This window comes from Fundulus heteroclitus, chromosome 3 (assembly GCF_011125445.2).
Source record: "Fundulus heteroclitus isolate FHET01 chromosome 3, MU-UCD_Fhet_4.1, whole genome shotgun sequence".
Classification (NCBI taxonomy): Eukaryota; Metazoa; Chordata; class Actinopteri; order Cyprinodontiformes; family Fundulidae; genus Fundulus; species Fundulus heteroclitus.
Window position 1 is genome coordinate 2027653 of NC_046363.1, and position 24583 is coordinate 2052235.

Sequence of the window (24583 nt, forward strand, 5' to 3'; positions counted from 1 at the left end):
GGCTTAGATCAGCGTAAGGGGTAGAGGTAATTGATTGGATTCATCAGGATTTATGGATAAATATAACTGAGTGTCATCAGCATGACAGTGGAAATGAATCCCATGCTGTCTGATCATTTTGCCAATCAGAAGCATATATATAGTAAAGAGAATTGGCCCAAGGACTGAACCTTGTGGTACTCCACAAGTGATCCTAGAGTTTTAGGTCTTTATCTATAGTAGAAGTCTGATTTTGCCAAAGATGTTGAACGTTTAGAAAATTATTTGTTCTTCTTGACAACTATCGGGGGAGGAGTTCAAGTCGTCGCAGACTGTGAAACCTGGTGAAAGCAAGATATGGAAAAAGAAGCATGAGACATCCCTGCAACAAGGGTTTATTTAGTGATCTTTAAGAATCTGTCAAAACACACTCATTGAACAAGCTGTTAGACTGGATCTGACTGCAGTTATTTCAAACTCTTTTCTCAAATCAATATGGAAACATTTATTCAATAAATACAGTTTTCGCACATGTGCTTACACATGACGGGATTTTCTCTTCTGACCATATTTACAGTAACACTATAAATAACATTAAGAAATGACACACATTTCAGGCTTTGGCAAACTAAATAAAAAAATTCCAAACTTGTATAAATATAGGTTCATTTATAACTGAGAGGACATAAAAAAGGAAATCTTGACACTTGAATCCTTTTGTACAAACATGCCAGCATAACATTTATTAACAGTTGCTTCAGAGATCCATCATGGTAAATTGGAGCTGCCGCGCTTGGCATCCCAACAAGTTGCATATGGACACAGACCCAGTCCTCCTACAGCCACGCATGATCACTGAGAACATTCAGATGAAAAATAGATGTGATACATAGAAGGACATGGTACATCTTTCAGTATGAGCAGGTCTCCCTGTCGGGTCATAGTTATTATGTGGTATGGCAGTCATGAGTGTATCTGTCCTTTCCTTTACTCTTTCTCAAACAAGGTGGGAAAAAGTGCCGAGAATGGTTTTGCATATTAGTCTGTGAGGTTAGAAATGACACCCATTAGCTGTCAGGGTTAATCTGTGCAGTAAAATGTCTCCTCAGCTAGAAAACCTAGAACACAGGGAGATAACTTTACATAACCCTATCTCTTACAGTGCAAAATGTCAAAAAGCTCAGTGTGGCCAAACACGTGGATGCCGTGGACAAGTGTGAAAGACAAAGACAAGGACACTGCAGTTACAAACCACAATCATTTTCCTTCTCTTTTTCTAGTAGTCTACCTTGACTTGATTAAGCCAATGGAAATCAGAGTTTCCATCTGCAGTTGTCTGTTTGACAAGAAAATCAAACCACCAACATTAACACTTTTTAAAATGAATAAAACATTTCTGGGACCAGACTGTCTATAATATTGTTGCCCAACAGTTGGAAGAGTCAAAGCAATGTAATTCAGCTCTTTCATTAATTAAAACACACGCTGTTTCTCAAAGTTCTTTGATCTTGGTGACGACCCACTTGGTGACGAACCAACTCCACCTACTTTATCCACCCTTTCAATGAGGATAGTGAAATACCATATTTATATGACTGCATAGTGGAAGGTTTTTAGGTAAAGGTCTGGGCAGGTTGCTGGGTTAAAAACACAAGAGATTATTGCTTCTAGGGTGAAGGTGAAGTATAGCATCAATCTCCCGTATGGCAGAAAAGCTCCTTCTTGCAGCTGGTTGGTTGGCCTCTTCAGGACCAGGACCAGAACAGGGATGTTTTATAGGACTTGATCAGAATCTCATACTAGGAAGCTGTTTAACAATACAAAATGGCATTGGGAAGAAAAAAACTCTCTGGCTCTTGGCTTCACTTTAATTCGGAACAATGGCTGCTTTCACCTCTGCGATTGAGGGAAGACATGAATATGAAAGTAGGACTCTAAAGGCCACTGTAATTTTTGGGACTCTAACTGGCTCCTCATATTTTAGGGTGAGCTTAAATATGTTGGGGTCAGGTCAGATGACTCTTTCTTTCAGCCTTAAAACAGGATAAATAAAAGCTGTCATGAAATTAAATAATTTGTTAAGATTTCAGGCACTGGGATTCTGCTGTGATTTTGTTGTATCGTCTTGTGAATATTTTTCCTATACTCAGAAAAAATAAATCACTGTTTAAAACACTGAACACTGGCCTTCTTGCAGAGTCAGAACACAACGTGAAAAAGGCTAACTTCTGCCAAACAGCCAGCTAGCTCAAGCTTTGCGACTCTAGTCCCTGTGTGGGAGTTATGGAGTGTCAGCTACTGTTGGTGATAATGACTGAGGGACCTTTATGTCCAGGATGTTGATCTCCTGGTATGAGGACGTGATCGTAGTGGGCAGTGTCAGTGGTTGCAGTGGTGCAGTAGCCCCGCAGGTTTTCCGGGTCATACAGGTGCTCCAGAGTATAGCCGGTCAGGGAATACGCAGGATGTTTGTCTACACAGGACCTTGGGTGACTGTGGGAAGGGTAGAGTCCAGGGGTTGTGGTGGGGGAAGTTGAGCATGCACCCAGCCGGCCAAACGGGTGGTGTAACTGCAAAGAAAGGGGAGTCATGTCGGCCTGGAGGTAGTCTTTGGGCTTGTGCAAACGCTCAGCACCAGGACTGCTAAGTCTGGATAGAGGGGTAGGGCTAGGAGCAGGGCTTATCACTTGATTAAAACTTCGGTACACCATAGTTTGTAGGGGCCCTTGAGTGTACGCTGTAGTAAAGCCTGAAGAAGCTCCCCTGTAAAGTCCATTGCTACGGCCTTGTGGTGGATCTTCAAACCCCTTGTGTAACTGCATTCGACTCTCCTCCTCCTTGATCATCTGCTGTGTGGCCCTGATAAGAGTCTCAATCTTACTGGGCTCTTCTGGACTGCAGGAGAAGCAATCTGCTCGATATCGATCACCTGAGTCACTGGCTGAGCCTCCATCTGGGGAGCTGACAATGCTGTCTTCCTCCCAGTTGGCTCGGCCTGCAGAAAGCAATAGAATACAAAGAAAACAGTCAGAAGAATTAAACTAGATCAAAATTACTGATAGCAGGTACAACTGCTGCTAGAATATTCTTACCAGGTTCATTTGTTCTATGTCTTTCCAAGTTTAACCCGAAATGTTTAGCCAAGACACAGACCATGTTGTAAATCCTCACCTTGGCTGCTCTGCATTGCTGAGAATCGAGCCACACTGCTGTTGTATCCATCATGGCTGTGGAAGCAACTCTTAGTTAGTGGTACAAAGGGCCGGGCTGTGCTGAACAACGTTTCTCTGCTGGCTGGAGGAGCTCCAAGAAAATATCTGCCCGCATCGCATCGACCCCTCTCACAACTGTGCCCTTGGCTGTGTGCGTGAATATTGCTGGCGGTGTGATGCTGCTCTTCAGACAAGCTGTAGCAGAGACTCCGTGGATCAGAAAAGTTTCTGTAGCTGTATGAGGTGTCCATGCCTTCACTGCGTTCCAGCTGAGGAGAAGCTGAGTCTGTGAGGGGACTGCTGCCCCAGGGACTGTCCAGGTCAGATTCAGATCGATCTGCTTGGAAGCTGGGATGCTGTGACAGGGAGAGAGTAGGCAAGAAGAAATGTTACAAAAATATTAAAATTAACCGAAGCTTTTAAAAAGCTTGCCATTTGTTTGGTTTTATGATTATATTTCAAAAGATTTGGAATTGTATTTCCAATCCCCATCGTAGGTTAGGTGAACGTGAGGTCAGTACTGTGCTGGATCAAACTTTGATTACCGTTTAAGTTAAATAACTTATGTCCATATCTTTTACAGGCACAAGAGAATGACAGATTTATGATTTGAGAATCCATGAAACACCCAGATAACTCTGAGGAAACCGCACCCAACTTAGATCCTTTTTGAAAGTGGCAAGAGTTCTTATATAAAACTCCTCTAGGAACCAAATATTTTAAATAATTTGCAAGTTATGGTCAGAAGTTTATATACAATCATAATGTCCTAAATGTAATTAGTTTTTAGGGTTTTTTTCATTGACGTATGGGGAAGTTGTGAGGAAAACTGCAGTACCACTCCGGTCCAGTGGGTGGTGGTAAGAAGACACTACAGGTCTAACAGACAAAGGCAGACTGAATAGATTGATCTGTGTTCTGCCTATCATCCAGACTCCAGAAATACAGGATGGTGAACGCACAACTGGTTTTGCTGAAGGTGTTACATCTCCTTTGCCCTTTTTACACTGACCCTACCCTATTCTGCATGCTTTGCTTCGCTCCTCCAGGGTCCACTCTATTCTACTCCTGTTGGTATAAACATATGAGTATGTTTTGCCTCAGCTATGGTGAGAAGGACGAGGAGGACTTTTAAGTACAATACCACAGACTTTTGATTGCAGCAAAATTATTATGGGTTATAAGATAAATGCACTGCACTGATTTGGCTCTTCCTCACCTCTCTACTCGGCCGTTGAAGGAATGGAGAGCCTGCTCTGTTTCACACACACACACACACACACACACACACACACACACACACACACACACACACACACACACACACACACACACACACACACAGGGACCGGTGAGCTCTTTAGAGACAAAACTTTCAGTCAGTGTGGGTAAAATAAAGAAAGCCTTGCTAAATCCGGGGATCTGAATTAAACACACATGCTCGTCTGCTTCTAGAAAGCTGGAGTGTCTTTTATCTTTCCTTTTTTCCTTCAGTCGTGGTTAATGGTAAATAGTAAAAGAGTTCACAGTCCACCAACTTAGGTATTGTCAGCAGGTCTCTGCCGCTCCCGACAACTCTGAAAACAGATTTAAAATTGCCTCAAAACATTGAAGAACTGCATGCATAGATGAAGTTTGATGGTGTACTTTCTTTTCTAAAACATTTAAAAACTTGCTATTGTAATAAATTAAGGCTATAAAATCAATAGATTTATCTCCTTACTTCTCCAAGTAGTGGACTGTTTTGCCTTGCTACACACAGCCCTGCCTCTTAAGCAAAGCACCAGGCTTATTGACCAGTCCCACCCTCAGACCAGGGGTCTCATTTATGTGTAGAATCCATAATAAAAGTGTACGTATGCCAAAAAAGCGAAAATGTTGTATGCCCAAAAAAAATCTGACTTAACTATACACATCATCATGCAATTTCCCTTCATAGATCACAGCTGTACTTGAATGTTTGTGTACCAGGTACCGCTTTAATTTAAGCCTGCTAAACGCCCAGATTCAACTATAAATGGTAAATGCTGAGCACCTTCTGAATGTTAATGTGTATTAAAAATGGGTCAGCCAGATTTATAATATGTAGCACTCTCCATTCTCCCCATTATCAATCTGGGACTGCTCTCACAGAACTTAATGCCCACCTACCAATGGTTGGTTTTAGCCAACTGTGGTATAAATTTAAAAAATGTGAGCAGTTGGCGCCATGAGAAACTACAAGTTACGCTGGTCAAGGCCCTTCTTTCGTTTCATCTTTCAAAGATGTAATTGTGAATTCTGACAAAACAGATGTGATAGCAGCAGCTATGCGTGTGTCCTCGGGCTCTGCCATGTTTATTTTGGTTTGGCTGGGGGCTCAGCAGCTCTTGCTTTCTTCACAGCTGTATGTCTCACCTAAAACCATAATACTGCAACCTGACTGGCCTGAACCGTTTTTGTTTGGGCCCAAACAATTGAGATGGGAGTAGGACAAGATTCTCGTGTGTTTTTGAATGTAGAAATATGATGGAACGCTGCATCAAGCTCAGCGCTGTGTGGGTGTGAGCAGTGCACCTCTGTGGTTTGGAGAGCAGGTTAGGACCCAACACCTGGGTGGGTGGTGTAGCCATTGTCCGTTGTAGATTATGGCAGAATGCAGTGCTTGGAGTCTAAAGCGGCATATTGGCCAGTCATCATCATTGGTAAGGAAATCTTTGATCCCTGAAATTGTCTGCCAATGTATTCACTGCGCAGCATCACGCACGGGTGTATTTGACAGTTTGCAATATTTAAAGCTAGGAAAGTTTCCCCAAGTTCAGTTCTGAATAACTGTGCATGCGCAAGACGGTCTTACCTTGCTCTTCTGCTCTTCAGGGAGATCACATGAAAAAAATATCCCAAATCTACTCTGGTCTTATTTCATTCTACTGAGGCCTTCCTTTACTTCTAATAAACATGAACTTGGTTTGCTTCTTGTGACTCTCAGTCATGTTCAAAGTATATGGTGAAAGTAGCAGACCTAGAATGAATGGCTAACACTAAAGCTAACTGCTAACATAACTGCTATGCTAAATGGATACTTAAACACTAGAAGTGCGCATGCGCAGCCAGCAAGCGGAAACTAACAAGGAACGTGCACTCACACTGATGTAACATGAGCACATCAGAATGACTGGAATGTGGGACAACCAATAGATAAAGCGATACCCCCCAAATAGGAGGGACAGCTGGGGGTGAGTGCAGTAACAAAACTCTGACAATTCCCTGCTCTTTGGTGCATAGAGCAGGGATTTGTTAGTTTTTACGCACCTGCAGTTCCCACAGAGATCGATTTTTTAAAGTCCTTTTTCTGAATACATAATGTATTAACTACTTTGAGGATGGAAGGACGATTTTACCCAGTATTACAAAAAGTGTCTGAACAGGATAACCAACTATAGCTTTAAAGTAATTGCCTCACAGCTTGTCACAATAACCTGTTAATCTGTGAAACACGGCACCCTGGTGATCATTGGGTAGAAGAATGTGATGGTAGAAAACCCTGATGAAATGTTGTGCAGGCTTTGATTTAAGATTTAAGATTTTTTTTTATTTTAAAGATCCACATGTACAGTTATGTGTCACCAGCGCAAGCATGAATAACACTAGGGTTTGAGCTGTCAGCGTACACTTGGGGCAGAGTTTTCGTGAGGACCACACATTTTGACATCAAGTTTTTCTTTATAAATCACTGCCTTTGTTTGGAAAGTTACGTATGTAAGCTCTAGTCTGGTTTTGTCATACACAAGCTTTATAAATGACACCCCAGAACTGTAAATATTCTTAGCTTTGAATAAGTCAAACACAACCTGTAAGATTCTGAATAGCATTGCAGCAAGAGAAAGAAATGCTCACCTGTGTGTATGGTGAAAGTCTAGATTTGGTCTTGGGCCGCATCGCTCTACTCTTGAGGGATTTACAGTTCTCTGGAAGGCTGTTGATGGCGCTGTTGCTACTGAATGGAAAGGAGGCCTTGGATGTAGCCTGATCCAGAGAAAGCTGAAGGCCTTTGTATTCTGTTTCTCTAAAAAAAAAAGAAGCAAAAACTATTTGATCAGTGACTACACAAAGGGAGGTCCCAGCACCATGGCTGTCTATTAAGGGGCACAAACAGTTAATTTATACCTGTTTATTGTTTTTAGGTGAAGAAAATCATCACCATCTGTTTAGAAATTAGAGCCTAATCATGGAGCTTAAAGGAGCAGCATGTGGAGTGCTCTGTTTCTGTGTCTGTATGAGTATGACTGCTGGGAGGAGTTGGAATGTGTTAAGAAGGCTGTAACGGCTGTTGGGATGCTTGTTTTACCAGAAGGATTGCAGCAAGGCGCTTAACAAACACTCCACAGAGGAAAAGCTGTCCTATCAAATACACAGGGAGATTAAAGGCTGTGTCTGGCTAAGTCAGGCCCACAGGAAAATGTTTGGGCATCTCACTACTGGGAAATGGGAATTGATTTCTTGCCTAAGTGTTCTCACCCTCCAAGAAGAATCAAGTCTGAGGCAACAAAGAAACCTGGACGAGCTTTACTTGAGACAAATAGTGATCCATTCTGCATTTACGTTGCCTTTTTGTCTCAATATCTCTCCACACAAACACTGACTTGTTTACAAGTTGAAGTGATTCAAAGATTAGCATCACCTTCATTAGAAAAATCCCGCAACATCACTGTTATTTAGTAGAGGCTGGAACACCAATGACAGAAAGGCCAAAAATCTTTTACTAGCTTATCCGTGTTTTCCTTTTGCAGTGTGAAATTGTTGTTTTATGTTCTGCTGTTGGTTTTTAATCTGATTAAGTTTATTTCCATTTTATTCTTTAAAAAGGGAATACAGTGAAAATATTTCTTAAAATAACCTGAACATCACTGTGGTTGTTCACATCAAAACAACACAGTGGTCCCAGACTAACTGAACAAAAACTATTCAACATATGTCTTTAATGATTTGTACTAGTCATGTATTTCAGCTCATAGATTCATAAAAGTGACCACAGACTTCACCTGCACACTGCAACAGATTTATGTTAGAAATAATCAGATTTATCAAAGAAGACTATCTATCTATCTATCTATCTATCTATCTATCTATCTATCTATCTATCTATCTATCTATCTATCTATCTATCTATCTATCTATCTATCTATCTATCTATCTATCTATCTATCTATCTATCTATCTATCTGTCTGTCTGTCTGTCTCTCTGTGTATCTATCTATTTATATTTATAAACACCTTCTCATACAGCAAAGTGTAACACAAAGTGCTTTACAAACTTTTAAAATAAAACAACAGATATAAAACCCCTACGGATACACTTTTAAAAATGATTAAAGTGGGAGACAAATATTACACAAATTATTTCTTATTTATAATAAAATTACAAACATTTTGAGGAGGGGTATAACACTGCTGTATGCACTATTAGTTGCGAGAAAAACTACTATTTGAACAATAGAAAATTAGAATAATGTAATATTGTTAATATATTTCAAACAGTAACGTTAACATACTATTTCAGAATTCAGAAAGATGGTTTTTACCAGATTTTGAACAAATGGATACAATGTATCGCTACCACCTGAGCGATATTAATATTACATTCCCGTCTTTTTATTATTTGAATTTTACAATGTGGAAAAGATAAGTTATCGGCACACATTCTCAGGTGTAAAAAAAAAAACTCAGGAGCAAGCTCTGAATGTGTCATCTTCCATGAACCCTACTGACAGTGGAAACTTGTTAGAATATAATGAATGGCTTTCTTTTTGATTTAAGAATAAATAAAATATGAAGAATTAAAAGAGAGATGAATTATCCAACTGTAGAGGATAAGGAACTGTGGAATCATGATCATGTAGATTTGCAATAAAACACTGGATTTATAAATAAATACAATTTAAAAACACATAGGTTATAGTAAATTAAAAGCATAAATACTAAACATATTACAACATAAATAGCAAATAATAAATAATGAGGAAAATACATATACTCACCAAGGTTATTCTTAACTTAAAAAAATAAAACATTAGAGATCAGGAATAACTATAAACATGAACTAAAAGCCAGACTGAATAGATGCATCTTTAGGTGCTTTCGAAAACATCTAAACTCTCTGCTGCCTCGCGGGCCCCATTTCACAAAGCTGGGTTAGTGAATATCCAGAGTAAGTTCTGGGGAAATATATACATATTATATATATATATATATATATATATATATATATATATATATATATATATATATATATATATATATATATATATATATATGATGTGTGTGCTCGTTCCTTGCTAGTTTCCTCTTGCTGCGCATGCGCATTTCTAATGTTTATGTATCCAGTGAGCTTCGGTTTCAGCCGTTCATAGTAGCTTCGCTCCTTTCACCGTATAATTTGAAAATGGCTGAGCCACAAGAAGCAAGCCGTCTGGCAAGTTTATGAGAAGAAGAGGAAGGTCTCAGAATAAAGAACTAAAAGCAGATTGTATTCAGGATATTCTTTTACATGATCTCCCCGAGGAGTGGAAGAGCAGGTAGGATGATCTTGCGCATGCACAGTTATTAAAAAATTACTTGGGCATTTTTTAACTACAATTCCAGAAGAATTGTCCAATATACCTTTAATATGCTCTGCCACACATCGCTTGTGTAACACAACGAGGAAGTGCTCTCAGTTAAGAGTGGCGCATTTTGCAGGTCCAACAGTGTGCATGTGTACGCCACTGGAGGGGTCTCAGTGCTCTCCTTTTTGTCCTGCTGTTGTTGCGCAACATTCAGGTTAGTTCTCATTCATAAAACGGTGAGATCACAGACCTATCTGGATATATTTTCATTTGGTGTTACACCATTTTCTGCAATCCATCATATTCTGCATCCCAACTGCTCCATATTCACTCTGTTTAAACCGTGATTTAAAACCCTTTCAACTGTACTATATATTAGTTAGAGCTCTGCTCAGCTGTTGCATTGGTGACGTGGTCACCATTACCAACCAGTAGAATAACGATAAACACGAATATTTCTGATTTGTCAGCTGTATTTCTTGATAAACTCAGAGATAAAATATGTTTTTTCTCCTGTTTAGTAGAACTTTGGCTGACAAAACAACTGTATGTTCTTTATTTTCTAATAATTTACAATATTTTTAATATGTTCAATAATAACTAATATTATCTCTGAGAAAAAGTTAAATAGCAGAAGTTCTCCATTTATTTTTAACACTTTTTTGCATCCTGGGAGTCTGGAGAAATAATGTGAAGGATTTGATCTTCCTCTTTCTTTTACAGTAGCTCCCAAAGTGCCAGTAATACACTACATTTACTCATTTAAATGGGGCAGACCAAATCCGTTTTGCACGTCTTATCCACTGTGGAAGCAGTATTTGAAGATCAGGCACATCATGCCCACTTACTGGTCATACAGTTTATTTTTTTTCTGTCCAAGCAATTTAGCACTCCTTATTTTGAATCTGTGAAGATTAGGCCCTGAGTATAACAGAGTGGGGTAGATCTACCCAGTGTATCTGTTTTCTGCTCAGGGTAGGTCGGCCATTCTTTCTTTCTTTTCCCCGGTCTTCAGGAAGCCTGTTCAACAGCTGGGGCCCTAATAGGACAAAAAGGCCTCAACATAAGTTTAGTTTCCACTCTAGGTACCAACCTGAGTGGCCTGGAAATAAGTCTGATAAACAGGACCAGCGTATTTATCATATCAGTGAGAACACCTTAAGATCAGCTCCAACACAAACAGATAGCCGATGCAGACATTTTAAAGTCAGAGTGATGTGAGTTCTCTTTCTGGTCCCATCAATGTTCTTGCAGCTTGTTCTGAAGCAGCTGTAATAGAGCTAAAGTCGTTGGTCTCTTAGGACAAACAGAAAGCAGAGCATTAGAATAGGCTGTTTCACAAATTCTAAAAAGTCTCTACAATGGACTGTGAGAGAAACAGTGGCTCTCCAGTCATGTTATACGGGTGATTAAATGCGTCTTTTGTAACATTTTAATGTGATTTCTGAATTTCCTGTTTGAATCAGATCTGACGGTGAGTTTTTGATCTGATCTGAAGGATTATTGCCAGTGGATTGCTGTTAAAGTTTAAAGGAAAGTTTATCCAAAAAAGAACAAGCTTCTCTAACACTTGACTAAAAAAAAGACAGAAATTGGCCTAAAATGATTACGTGTGGAGACATCAAATTACTTCTCTTCAGACGAGGCTTACAAGGGAAGCATTACTAACTCCCTGTAGGACTGTGGTGGCAGCAGAAGATCTCCAAACCTGGGGCGCCAGGAGCAGAGGTTATCAGGGCTGAACACACAGTAGGAGTTCACATGCAGGTGAAGTGCCTCCATCACCTGCATTATCAAACACTGTATACACTTAAAGCTACTGTGTAAATTAGCTCTACTCCAGATATCACAGTCTACTGCTTTGCTTTATCTTTTCTTCCAGGTTTAATGCAAAGAGAGAAAGACTAAGAAAAAGAGAGAGCTAATGAACAAAAGAGACTTTTGATGTTTAAAGCAATAGCCTGGGCATTCACTGCAAAAGCAGATCTGAAAAATAAGTAAAATGTTCTTAAAATGTGTGTTTTTGTCCTAGATTTGGTAATATCTAGGACAAAAATATCACCTGCCAATGGAATGAGTATTTTGACCCCTAAAATAAGAAAATTAGACATCCTGCACTTGAAATAAGACGATGGAGATGAGTTGTTATTTTAAGTGCAAAAGTCTTATTCCATTGGCAGATCATCTTATTTACCTGCTCGAATCAAGGACAGATACACTCATTTTAAGAAAATATTACCTATTTTTATTTCCATTTTTGCAATTTTGAGGATGGGAGGAAAATAAGAATTCACTCCTAGTACAGCAAGTTGGAGCCCATCAGGGCTAATCAACTTTACAAGTTACCAATTAAAAGCCTATAAACACCAAGCTGTTAGGATTTGAGGTGGAGAAAAGATGTGCCAAGCTGTTCTCCACCTCCAAATGCAGCTAGTCATGCTGCTTAATGGAGGGTTTTATGGGCATTATTCGTCCTTGTGTTCTCTAGTACATCTGTGAAATATGCTCATTGAGAGCAGATAAAACAACAGAATAACAGAAAACTGCTTCTCTCCCACATACAACAGCATGGCTCACGGAGAAAGACTTACAGCTGATGTTACTGTTTGATTTTACAGTGTGATTTAGAAAACACTGCTGCTGTCAGATAAATGCCGCCCGAAAGGCTTCAGCTCCTGCCCCCGTGTTTACAATCTGCATCAGGAGCTGCCAGGAGAATTAGCCAGCACAGAGCTGCCACCAAATGTGAGCGCCAACACGTGAGCATGCAGAGCAAACTGTGGAATAAAGGCTGCGCTCTGAGATAGTACCGGAATGTTCGCAGCCAAACAAAAGAGACAGCATAGACATATTCTTGGTTTTCAGTTTGTTTTAGTCTTCAACAGGAACAATAATAACAGTAATATCAATTGAAATGGTTGCCATATTTTGCAAAGTACTTGTTTTTCATAAGTATGTGTCAGTTGTTAAATTAGCTTGTAATTAATTGGTTCACAGCGAAGGTGTGTATAAATCTGTTAGCATGGACCGCAGAAGGAATTTGAAATTGGTCCGGTCCATCAGGCAATACTTTCAATGCCACCCTAACCCCTGATCCCACAACTGATTTGTGTCACTTGTTGCAAGCTAAACCACTTTTAGACACCAGAATGTATTGCTTTCTCAATGTGGTCTCTGAGCATGATAAATGTGGCTGCCATATATGTTACATTTTTCTTTTGTTCAGACTTTCCAGCACACATGCCCCAGATTTACTTCCACTTGCAATTGTTATATCACAGCTAACATGATAGGATATTAACAGTTTAGAAATAAACGTCAAACTCAGTCCTGAGTTATGCTGGATGAAGTCCCTGGCTATCCTCAAAGTACCCACTGTGATCAAAGCATCCATATGTAGTTTGTTAGCCTTAACGTTATATCGACAATGAAAAAACGTTGGAAAAAAAACGTGTTTTGGCACAATTCCAGCAAAACTTTAGGGAACTGCAGTTGCCGTCACTTCCACGGCGTTGACAATGAACCCTCTGGGGAGGCTTCAGAAGAAAGGTCTGCTGCTCCACCTAGCTAGTATGCCGCTGTACTAAACACTAAACACCAACAACCCAGGATGTATCACTGCCGCCTCGGGTAACGAAATAGCAGTCATAAGAAGCGGCAGGTGGTTAGCGTTTGTGAGGGAAAAGCTTTGTTTACATCACATGACACAATTAGCCAATACATTTTTAGATAGAATAATTTATCACTCTTTCATTAGAGAATGCTGCTGCTACAGACAACTGAAAAGTTAACCCTAAACCTTGTGCTTTAGGCTAAGCATGCAGTCAGTTCCACCTCTGCAATAGAAAGGAACCTTTCATTTCCTGATCGCTAACCCTTTGTTGATAACGGTCATTGAATTTAGTTGGTGGGCATTGCCTGGGTAAGGAGGGCTGCCCATGAGCGGTGCTTCCAGTTCTGCCCGGTTCCCTGCATCTGACATTGCCTGACACTGAGGACCCCTAAGGTGGGGGGACCATGAGATGTGGTCCGTCTCTGGGCTTGAGGGCCACCGTAGTTTTGCTACTAGAGTGTTGCAGGTTACAGGTGTGCCTGCTCTGCTGAACTGGAGTGTGGGTCCCCTCCCCCTTTTTTATAGGGGGAGGGGACCCACGGGGCTCAGGTCGGGGCTTGGTGCCCACAGGCCTGCACATGCTATTCCTGGCTGGGGGGGTGGGGGGGATTCAGGGCTCACCACCTCCTCGCTGCTTGCTAATGCACCTGGCTGTGTTCAGTATGGGCTCATGGGTTTCGGCGCTGGGGGCGCTTGCTACCCGCCCCGGGAAGCTGTCTAAGGGGCGGGTCCTCTCGGGTATTGGCTGAATCTCAGCTGGGGGTTGGAGGGAGGGAGGGAGGGCTTGGGCATGTGGGCCTTTGGATTCCAGACCTGACACACACATGATTGGGGCCTGGCGGTGTTGGTAGGCTGTAGCCCCTGGTTCCTGGGGGGCTCTGCTTCATGGCCGTGGGGACTCTGTTTTGGGCTTTCCTCTGCTGTCCTCTGGGTGGGTGCGTGGTGGGCTGGCAGCCCTCTATGCAATGTGGTGCTGATGATTTCCTGGGTCTTGGGGTCCTCTCTGCTTGCTTCTGATTCCTGGAAGGGGGATGGCGATGGCACTCTGCACCCTTCACCGAGCACAATTCATGTAACATCTACTCCACCATGATTTTCATGTTCCCACACACATTATGCAGTCATAAGGCAGTAGCTGTTTGCTCCGTAGTTCTCTCCATCAGTATAGACAGTTTTGTTCCATGTCATTGCTGCTGGTGTTGTTCTTTCATGGTCTTTTCCCTGTTTCCCCATGGTGGCAGAAAAGAGGACGTTTTTGTGGCAGATGGTTGTCGGGTTCTGTTGTCTCTGTTTTCTCTTTGTGTCTCGGTCCTCTCTCACTTTCTCTTACTCTGTCCTTGTTCTCCCTCTTCTACATAATACCTTAACTGCAATAAAATAAAACGTCAAGGGTTGAGCATCAGTGGAGGATTTATGGGTATAAAGCCTCCCTTGGTAAAGCAAATATGTTTGGTACTACAGCAGCCAGTGCACCATTCTGCTCCAATTGAAGCCGGATATGACACGGTGGAGAGAAAAAACCAGTCACTGACTTTATTTGTTTGCAATACATTTCTCACAGATTATTGACATGAGTGGTAACTGTATGGTACAGATGATGTATCTGTACCCAGCTTGAACCTATTGACTCTTAAAGTCCTCAAATTCTGCTGCAGCAGTTTGTATTATTGCAAGTAACCACTAAATTAACTCTAATACAGTGCAAAGTATGAATGAGTACACTGTTGGTATCAAGGTAAACACATTCCTGGGTGATGCATCCAATAAATAACAGTTATTAACCAAGCAAACATGTTGCAGCCTCTTCAACATTTCTGACACCTGGCTTATGCAACTGTAGACTGTATTGGCTACAGAATAAAGAAGAAATATTCTGTACTTGTATATATATTTAATTTTAGAAATTTAGGGCAATGTTTAAGGCCTCTTTAGGCCTCTTCTCTCTACATTTTGACTCACAGATGTTGTCCACAGTTATTCAGGAACATGTTTCCAGAAACCACATCTACATACCTTAGGCACATGTTGCAAGCAGAATAGAAAACATCTTCATTCTTAAATTAGAGATCAAGTTTTAATTTAGCAGGAGAATTTTTTCTCTTACTCAACCTGAAGCAAATCTGTTTCACAGAGTCCTGTGGGAGGGAATCTGTCACATGTTGCTCAATAACATTGAGAGTAATCTAATGGAAACTGTGCACATATAAAGTATAGTTCCAGGAGCTGGAGCACACACTTACGTGAGGACATAGTTGACGCTGACGATACAGTGAGGTCGGGATGAACGGCTGTTGTGCACAATAGTTGCATAACTCTGAACCCAGACCCAGCCACCTTGTTTGGCCAAGAAACGGTAGTACCTTGTGGTGACCTGTCCTTTCACCAGCACTGCAGAGAGAGAAGAAAGGAGTCAGCCATGTGGGGATGATCTTCACACACAGTGCAACTACAGCAGGTTTGAGGGGTGTTTACGCCGAAGCCTCTCAAAGCAAACAGAAATAAGCTATATAAGAAATCAATATGATATTATTAACCTGATACAATGAAATAAAAAACAATAAAAATGTAATACATGCAACACTATTTTTTAAACTGCAACACCTTTCATCTCCACAGAAGAAAATTTACTGGAAGCTAAATCCAAACTTACTTACACAAATGATGTGCGCAGCGCAGGTGGAAGGAGTCACAGCTGTGGACATGATGATAGAGAGTCTTCTCTATAAGATCCTGAGGCTCGTAGCCTGTTAGCTCTGCAACCCTGAGCAACACATGCCACAAAAGAAAGCTTTTCATCACATGAAATGATCCACTCCACGAGGAGCTGTTGCTTCTTCTGAGAAGACAGACAATCACAGCTTTGATAACAGTTTCATCTCCTTATTAAAAATACAAGTAATGGTACTCGCATTGTCTCAGGACAGCAGGTCAACACGTTATACAGTAATATACAATACCCTTTTGGGTATGCAAAAGGTAAACGAACTGAATTTGCCTTTCAACTCATACTGACCACTCATAGCATTTGACTCTAGAGCCACATTTACCAAATCACACACAATAACACACACACGTTCAGAAGCTGATCGGTAGGCAACTTGCTGGAAGCTGCAATAAAAGCCGCACCTTTCTGATTACAAAACAATGACTCCACCCTGTGTGCTCATCAGATCAGTAACAGTATATGAGACCGAGCGTACCGTGAGTCGAGGAAGATGAGCTTCATGTCCAGGCTGGCTCTGAACATGAACATGTTGCTGTGGAGTTTGATTTCTGTCACAGCGCTGGGAGGCAGCGAGTGACCGACGGCCACCAGGCCGATGTTCTGGTAGCAGCCGTCAAACGGAGACATATCCAGGCTGTACTGACGGATCTTCAGGTAGCCGCTGCAGTGGATCACCTGAGCCAGAGAAGTCCCACACAGAACAACACATCAGGCCTGTTACCTCAGAGGAATGACAGTGTGGTAATGATCAGCATTTTAATGACTTCATCAATAACAACTATAATAAATGTGCCAGAGCTCCTACTTGCTGATCACTAGCAATAATGACGACGCTTCTCTGTCTCTACTGAGGCGGAAAGTGTCGAGTAAACATGTAAACATGTAAACGTTCTGCAGCGGGCATCAGCACACATGATCTTTAATGTCTATTAACAAAATACAAAACTAGATATCAAATGCACCCGAATAAATAACTAATCTAGTATTTAGGTATTTATGATGCACTACATTTTTGATGGTAAATTTTCAATTTATAATTCAGAAGATAATAGTTTATAGTAAATAGTCATTATGCAAACTTTTGGTTTACTACCTTTTAAACATAATTAAATCATAGTGAAGCATGTCAAAACGGATTATTTTAGTACAATAATGTATACTAAAGTAATATTTATAAATACAATAAACTAGACCATGAAGTGTTATTGTGACTCTGTTTCATATATGTGAGCTTTTTTCCATTTTTTTCTCTAAGAGTAAAAATGGTCTGAAACAAAATACACAGATATGCTTTACTTCTTATATTGTTAGTTGTAAGGCTAAATATTTTAAGGAGGCAGAGAGTAATACTATTGTTGTTTTAAGTCCCAACTTAAAGCTGATGCAGGGAGCTTGGATTTAAGGGTTTGTGGATTTTTCCATCGGTTATTGAGAAGGGTATAAATAATTTGCAATATGTCATTTTTAGTAAAGCATAACACAAAAACAGATTAATTAGATTGTCATCGTTGACTCTCCTTTTATGTCTTGCCCATCTCATTGCCTGGAAGAAACATTTCTTGGTTCAATGAAAGGAATAATTTAAATCTAAACCATCGAAGAATTTTGGGCTTGATTGTATCTTTTTTATTTTTTATAGTCTCTTGAGACCCTAACAGAGCCCTTTTGTTCTGGATCCTGTTGCCTTACTGAGGGTCTGCTCATCCCTTCAGGGTGCCAGTTAGACCAAAGAATAAGAAGCCTGGCTGTGTTGTGATGGCTTTACCAGTGTGAATGTTGTACCTTGTAGCCTCCACAGGTGAGACCAGCATTTCTTTTGGCCAGGACACATTTCATTCTAAGGAAGAAGGAGCGCTCCATCTCATACTCTGCATAGACGTAGAAACAGTGAAGTCATTCATGTTGGCAGCGACATGTTTTGCAGAGCTGCACAGCGGCTGGAGGGATTACCTTGTACGAAATGGGAATGGTAAGGCTGGTGGGCTGTGAGGACGGCTGTCATCTCATCGTGGTCTGCTGGATGGATGTACTCATAAATGCTGTTTCCCGTTAACTCTACCTGTGGAAGGGAAGACTGGGCTCAGCGCTGGAACGGAACGGAGCCGTTGGATCATGTTATGCTTAGAAAAACGAACCTGTGACAGGCCCAGGTGCACCGACGCTGTCTCTGATATGTACATTATTTTCCCATCTGGAGCAACCACAAAAATGAATCCATCTAATGTCTGGACAGAAAAAATGAAAGAATGGATCATTATTATAAGAACAAGAATATTTTCTTCTTTTCAGAAAACAACATAAGTCATGTGTTTTGCATATTGCTAAAATTTCAGCGCCGCTGCCATAGCAGAACTAACAGCAGTAGAGCTGCCGAAAGAATAAGGCACTAAAGATTGGCACAGGGGCACAGGACAATGTTGGCTCAACTAGAAGGGATTAACCATCTTTAGAAAATGTATTTATTTATGTATATATAAAAGGGCATTTTGATCTCCCTTAACAATGTAATATACATTTAAGTTTTCCCTACTATTATTACTGTTGTTGAATTGTAGAACAACAATTAAAAAGGAACAACGCAGGTCTTGTTGATGATAGTTCGGCGATCTTCGTTAGTAGAAAATCTTGCCCAAAAATTTATATTGCATGACTATTTCAGGAGCTTGAAACATCAGCTTTTTAATATCAGCATTAATATAATGTTCTTAGATCAAGCATAAAAACTGCTCTCATCTTTTAGACACTGAGGAAGCTATGCCTCTGATTTGCTGGCCCATGTCCATCGTTGTTCATCTTTTAACCCCAAGAGTTTAAGAGTCCTGCAGTCAGGTGATCATTTTTTTAATTATTTACTGTAAAATAGTTTCTTCTTCATCTCTAACACTGACTCTTTTATTTCCTTCACATAACATTTGGTAGACCTCCTGATGTGCATTAACTTCTCACATTTAATATTAGTCAGCGTTGGAGTCGTTTCACAGCCTGTCTGCAGAGGTCTACACTTCCTTTGAATGCCACACTTAGAGAAGGTTTACTCTGCAAAAAGCTTTAAGTACCAAAGTTAAAGTGGGTCAGTCAGAAATATTGCCATCATATTTTTACCATTCCCATTTTATTTCAGGCAGCCTTATTCACAGATTACTTGGAATGATGCTGCTATTTGTTAAAATATTGAAAATTATTATTTAATTGAAAATGAAATGAGAATTTTTTTTTCAAACTGAAAGTCTGCTGTTACAATTACACCAAACTGTTGAATTTCTGTGAATTTTCTGATTTGATTATTTTTTGTATAATTGGTCACTTGCAATTTTTAGTATTTGTGTAAATATTAGTTACCTGTGAAAACCGTTGATGGAATAGAAACTCTGTGGTTAGTCCTAAAACCCCTCACACATTACTTGATGTAAATACTTGTTTAGCAAACTGCCTATTAGCATGGCTATCAGCGCGGTCACTTCACCTCTCTCAGAAGTCCTCTCCTTCCAGCAGTGAGGTCTGCTTGGTGAATGTCTGATTAGTAAATCTGTCGGACCAGTACCAGGCAACCCCTGCTTTACTTTCTTTTTTCTTTTTTTGTTAGCCTGGAGCCCTACAGACGCGCTCCATTGTGTTGCTGCTGATTTGAGAGGGGGAGTAGGAGACGCAGGACCTGTGCGTGACCAGGAATGTGTTCAACTCATTTCACCCTCAAAGCAAGGAGAATGAAGGCAGCAGGAGGCAGATGGTGACAGCTACTGAGCCACAGCACACACAAACACGGCCCAGCCAGCATGGCTGAATAATAATAATAATAATCACAATAATGATAATAATAATAATAATCACAATAATAATAATAATCAGTAATAATAATAATAATCACAATAATAATAACATCAATAATAATAATAATAATCACAATGATAATAAAATCAATAATAATAATAATATAATAATAATAATAATAATAATAATAATAATAATAATAATCACAGTAAAAAATAACAATAATAAATAACTAATTATATGAAATAAATAAATAAATATTTCATGGAGCCCTCCAGCAGTACCTGTAGGAGGTGGGAGCCTAATTCCTGGCTGACACCATCCAGGGAGCTGCGGCTCACATGACCCCAGGATTCTCCAAGGCCTGCAGGAAAATCAGTTATCAGTACACAGAACTGTGACTGGGTCCAAAGACGCGGATGTTGATTCAGCAGGTTGTCTATGAATCTGCTCTAACACGAAGAAAAATCAGTCAGTTACTGTGACAAAATGTAAAACACACTCAGCTCTGCGCTCGAATGATATTAGAATAAAAGCAAGGGAACCGCTTTGGGTTGGATTGTAAAGCTCCCTGAAGGGCAGCGCTGCCACCTGCAGTGTGAATGAACCCAATATGAGGACAGAAGCCGGCCCGCTTCTCTTCAACGAGCTTTGTTTTGATTTGGTTAGGATCTACGGCCACCGCAACAATTAGAGACGCCCAGTCCGAAAAGAACCAGAGATCTGCGGCGGAGAAGAGGCCTGCGAGAGAACCGAGCCCTTCCCGCGGCGGTACCAGCGGCGGTACCAGCGGCGGCGCCTTCAGACGCAGATCCCGCTCTGAGCGGCTGGCCGGACAGCCAGCCGCTCAGAGCGGTGAGAGAAAAACAGCATTAAGGAAAGAAGCCCAGAGAGAGAGAGAGAAAACTACAGGTGGTGGCTTCATCTGAAAGAGAAAATATTTCATCAAGCCGCCCAGTATAATAATAATAATAATAATAATAATAATAATAATAATAATAATAATAATAATAATAATAATAATAATAATAATAATAATAATCACCTACAAACAGACTGAACTATCAACGCTTTCTACGGTAATAATTCACGTTAAACGTTATGAAATTAAATTAACTTATCTTTACAACCTACTATATTTATTAACCTACTACTATAAATCCTAAATGTATAAAATGCAAGTGTTTAACTAAGCAAAAAGCAAAAGACTAAAAAAAGGAGCATTATACTGCCATTAACGTGGTGGAATAAAGTCAATACATTTATTTATAAAAGATCAGAAATGGAAAACCTGCTTATAGAATATAATTCTGAGTTTAAAAAATACACGCAAACACTTTTGATAAGGAAATAGTACCCCACATGATAGACAAAGCAAAACCCTTTAAAGGGCATTTTGGTTATAAATGCATTGTTAACGGAATTGAGTGTTTTTATGGACATTATCCAGATTATAATGGTATAAAGTCAGGGTAAAGGAGCTCAGTGGGCCTGGAACACGCCGTGGTTCTGGTTCTGCTCATCCAACCCAGTAGATTTAGCCTTTTCCTTCCCCAACAAGAACCGAGCTCAGACTCACGACCAGACCTGATTGACTTCAGAAAAGGAAGAAAACTCGAGACGCGTTTTTATTGTTTTTACTTTTTAATCACCCTTTAGCTAATTGAATCATCTCGAAGTGTTGCAATAATTAGGATCAGCCAAGTTGGCATGTGGGAATAATTTCACGTAGAACAAAGCGACACATCTGGACGCTCTAATAGCATCCGAAAACAAGAAATCTAAATTTAATGAAGGAACTCTTATTTTTCTGTCCCGTTCCGCGGCCTCCTTCCAACCAACGCTCCGGTATAAGCAGAAATACTGCGGAGCCGGGATTTAGATTTCTATCTGAATCATCGCAGCATCGTTGGTTCCCCATCAGCAAGCTCCACATGTTCCTGGACCACTATATATATATATATATATATATATATATATATATATATATATATATATATATATATATATATATATATATATATATATATATATATATATATATATATATATATATATATATTGTTTAGTTTAGGCTAACTTGCTAGACTGAACCCTGGAGTTTGTTCAAAGTCTCAGGCCTCTCTAAACGACCAAAAAGCCGCAGACATGTTGCTGTTTCTATTTACCTTTTATAGTAAATGGCTTGTACTCGTACAGCGCTTTAACTATAGTCCGACGGAGGAAGGGGCATGCCGAAAATGATTTGAACCTAGTCGGTGGAGTTAACAAGCCGTCTGGCCCGTTTTGAGCGGCTTTAGCGCCTTGTAGGCCGTTGCCACTGTTCTAAGCGTCCATCTGCGCTGATGAGCTGCAGGTCTCTGAGGCTGGGGGCTCCTCGCTAATAAAATGCATCTGACACAGTTTTACACCAGCGAGCTGCTAACAGCTGCACTGGTCGGAGGAAACTGCCTCCTTATAAACAGACCATTTCTTGGAGAACAGCTAGTTTGGTGTGTTCTGCGACGTGTGGCGGACGGCTCGCTGCCGGGCCGCTTACCTTCAGGAAGCACGGTCCTCATCTTCAGGTAGCTGCTTGTCAGGCGGATGATGGAGGCTTTGTCCAGCTGGGAGGTGATGGCAGAGGGAAGCGGCAGCAGCTTGGCCAGTTCATAAAACTCACTGTTTTCCTTCTCCCGACGTGTCCGGGCCGCATTTTTGGATTTCTCCTTCATGTTAGCCGTGTGGTCCGGTCCGGTCCGGTCCGGTCCGGTCTCCTGTGAGTCGGTGTGCCTTTACAGCGCGTGTAGTTGTCCCATGTCCTGCTCTGGAAGCGGCGCGCGCTCTCTCCCCGTGCCCGGCCTAAATTCCACAGCAGCCGGCGCGCGGACCCCTCTTCATGATTACAGGTGATCCGCTACTGAGAGACCCATGGGACCCGGCTACTTCCTGGAGTTCATAGGGGTTACAGTCAGCTGAGGTGGCCCAGAAGCACGGTTAACTCGCACTGGGATCCATACCTTGTGTTAAACAGAACTGAACAGCCGCAGAAAAGGCCAGAAAGGAAAAAAAAAAAAAAAAAAAAAAAAAAAAAAAAATCAAATACACATTTGTTGCCAATTTACAACTGTAGGTTGGTTATTTGAATAGAAATACATAAAAAAGTTGAGCATCCAAGCAGAACTAGAGGTAAACACGAGATCATACATTGACAGACACTTGTTAGAATGAAACTGAATATATCACAAAAAAAAAAAAAAATCTGTTACCTCAACGCAGACACTATCAACAATTTCTACTGGAAGGCCTATTGGACTCGGCGGTATCCGCACAGAACCCCCAGCCAGCGCAATGTTCCCTGACCATCCATCCTGTGGGATTCTGTGATCAGCAGCACAGCTCCAGCTTCATCTGCAGCACGCTGCGGGACACGCCCCACTGAGGACAAGCCTGCTGCTATTGGACGATTGCTTGCGCTCAGAGAATGTCTATTGGTTATTCATTAAAACAATGGTCGGTCATTGGTTGGGGAAATATTCACCTCTATGTTCAAGGTGATGAAGTCAGACCACCGGCCACTCTGTGTTATTTTTCGTTTCAAAGAAAACGGTATGTAGAACTCTTTTATATAAATTAAATGACTATTTATTCATTTTCTTTGAACAAATACCAGAATTTATTTAATATTGCGTTTAAGTCGTTTACCAATGTGAATTTTTTTTTTGGGGGGGGGGGGGGGGGTGCTCAAACATTTGGCCATTATGTCTTTGAGTTGTAACATGGAGGCATTTATGATTTTGGTATCTTATTGTTTAATATGTAGCTACATCTGAGATCTATGTAAAACCATGCGTTTTTACATTTACTAGCACTAATATTTATATGTCTCTTCCATAAAAGCGTTGCTTTGTCTTTTTCATCTTCTTATTATTAATTTAGGGTGAAATTGTGATCATTGACCTTAAGCATTCACTGAGCAAATGAGCCAGTCATTTCATGCACACTGCAAAACAGAGTAGAGACTTTAGAAAACTTCTTTTTCTCACACTTCTGTTGCACTCTTCGCTCCCTGGGTGTTGGAGACTCTCGATAATGGCATCCAGCTCTGTTTGGGAATAAACTCTCAGATTGCTGCAGGCCTACGAAAATAGCTTCAGTTTACAACGTATCCAGATAACAGGCCGCACATGTGGAAAAAAAAAAAAAAAAAAAACAGAGCGAAAATACTCCAGAAGATTAATTCTCCATGCAGCGAGGACGGACAAGCGTGCAGTCACAATCAGCTGGGAGTGTGAAAAGATCATTCTCATTAAGCGATATAAAGAACTAAATGATCGCGGTAAATATTGTGAATTACTTTTCTTGGCAGAATGCAGATTCGTTAACTCCTTTCTTATTTACATATTACTAGAAAATAGGCCGGTCTATCCTTTGCGCTCAGATTACAGGGGCCCAGATTAAAACGAGACCTTCATGATTCTTCCCAAACAAATGGGTTTATCTCAGGCGGGCCATTTGACGAAGTCAGAGCTACAATTTATTTTAATTTTGAATTGATAATCATTCCCAAAATATGGAAATTAAAAACACATAAAAACATAAAAAAATAGCTTAGTGAAAGAAGCAGATTTCTAATCTGCCCTTTTTGTGACGACTGAAAACATTAATATTGACAACCAAAAAACAAAGAACAAAAATTATATATTATATATATATATATATA

At 40.5% G+C, this 24583-nt stretch overlaps 1 protein-coding gene across 4 annotated transcripts; it reads right to left on the reverse strand.

Moving 5' to 3' along the window:
* Positions 1–358: 358 nt before the first annotated feature.
* Positions 359–23230, reverse strand: LOC105935343 (single-minded homolog 1-A). Of its 4 annotated transcripts, XM_036128674.1 has the most exons (13): positions 23130–23230; positions 22881–22896; positions 22421–22809; positions 20166–20245; positions 18249–18338; positions 18064–18172; positions 17896–17981; positions 16589–16788; positions 16043–16149; positions 15629–15776; positions 7068–7236; positions 3151–3547; positions 359–2974 (listed from the first exon to the last, which is right to left on the reverse strand). In XM_036128674.1, the coding sequence occupies exons 3-13, from the start codon at positions 22593–22595 to the stop codon at positions 2271–2273; spliced, it is 2265 nt and encodes a 754-aa protein (XP_035984567.1). In that variant the 5' UTR covers positions 22596–22809; positions 22881–22896; positions 23130–23230; the 3' UTR covers positions 359–2270. The 4 variants fall into 4 exon arrangements, with proteins under 4 accessions (XP_035984567.1, XP_035984570.1, XP_035984562.1 ...); XM_036128677.1 differs by lacking the exon at positions 22881–22896; XM_036128669.1 differs by having other exon boundaries at positions 22421–22896.
* Positions 23231–24583: the final 1353 nt, after the last annotated feature.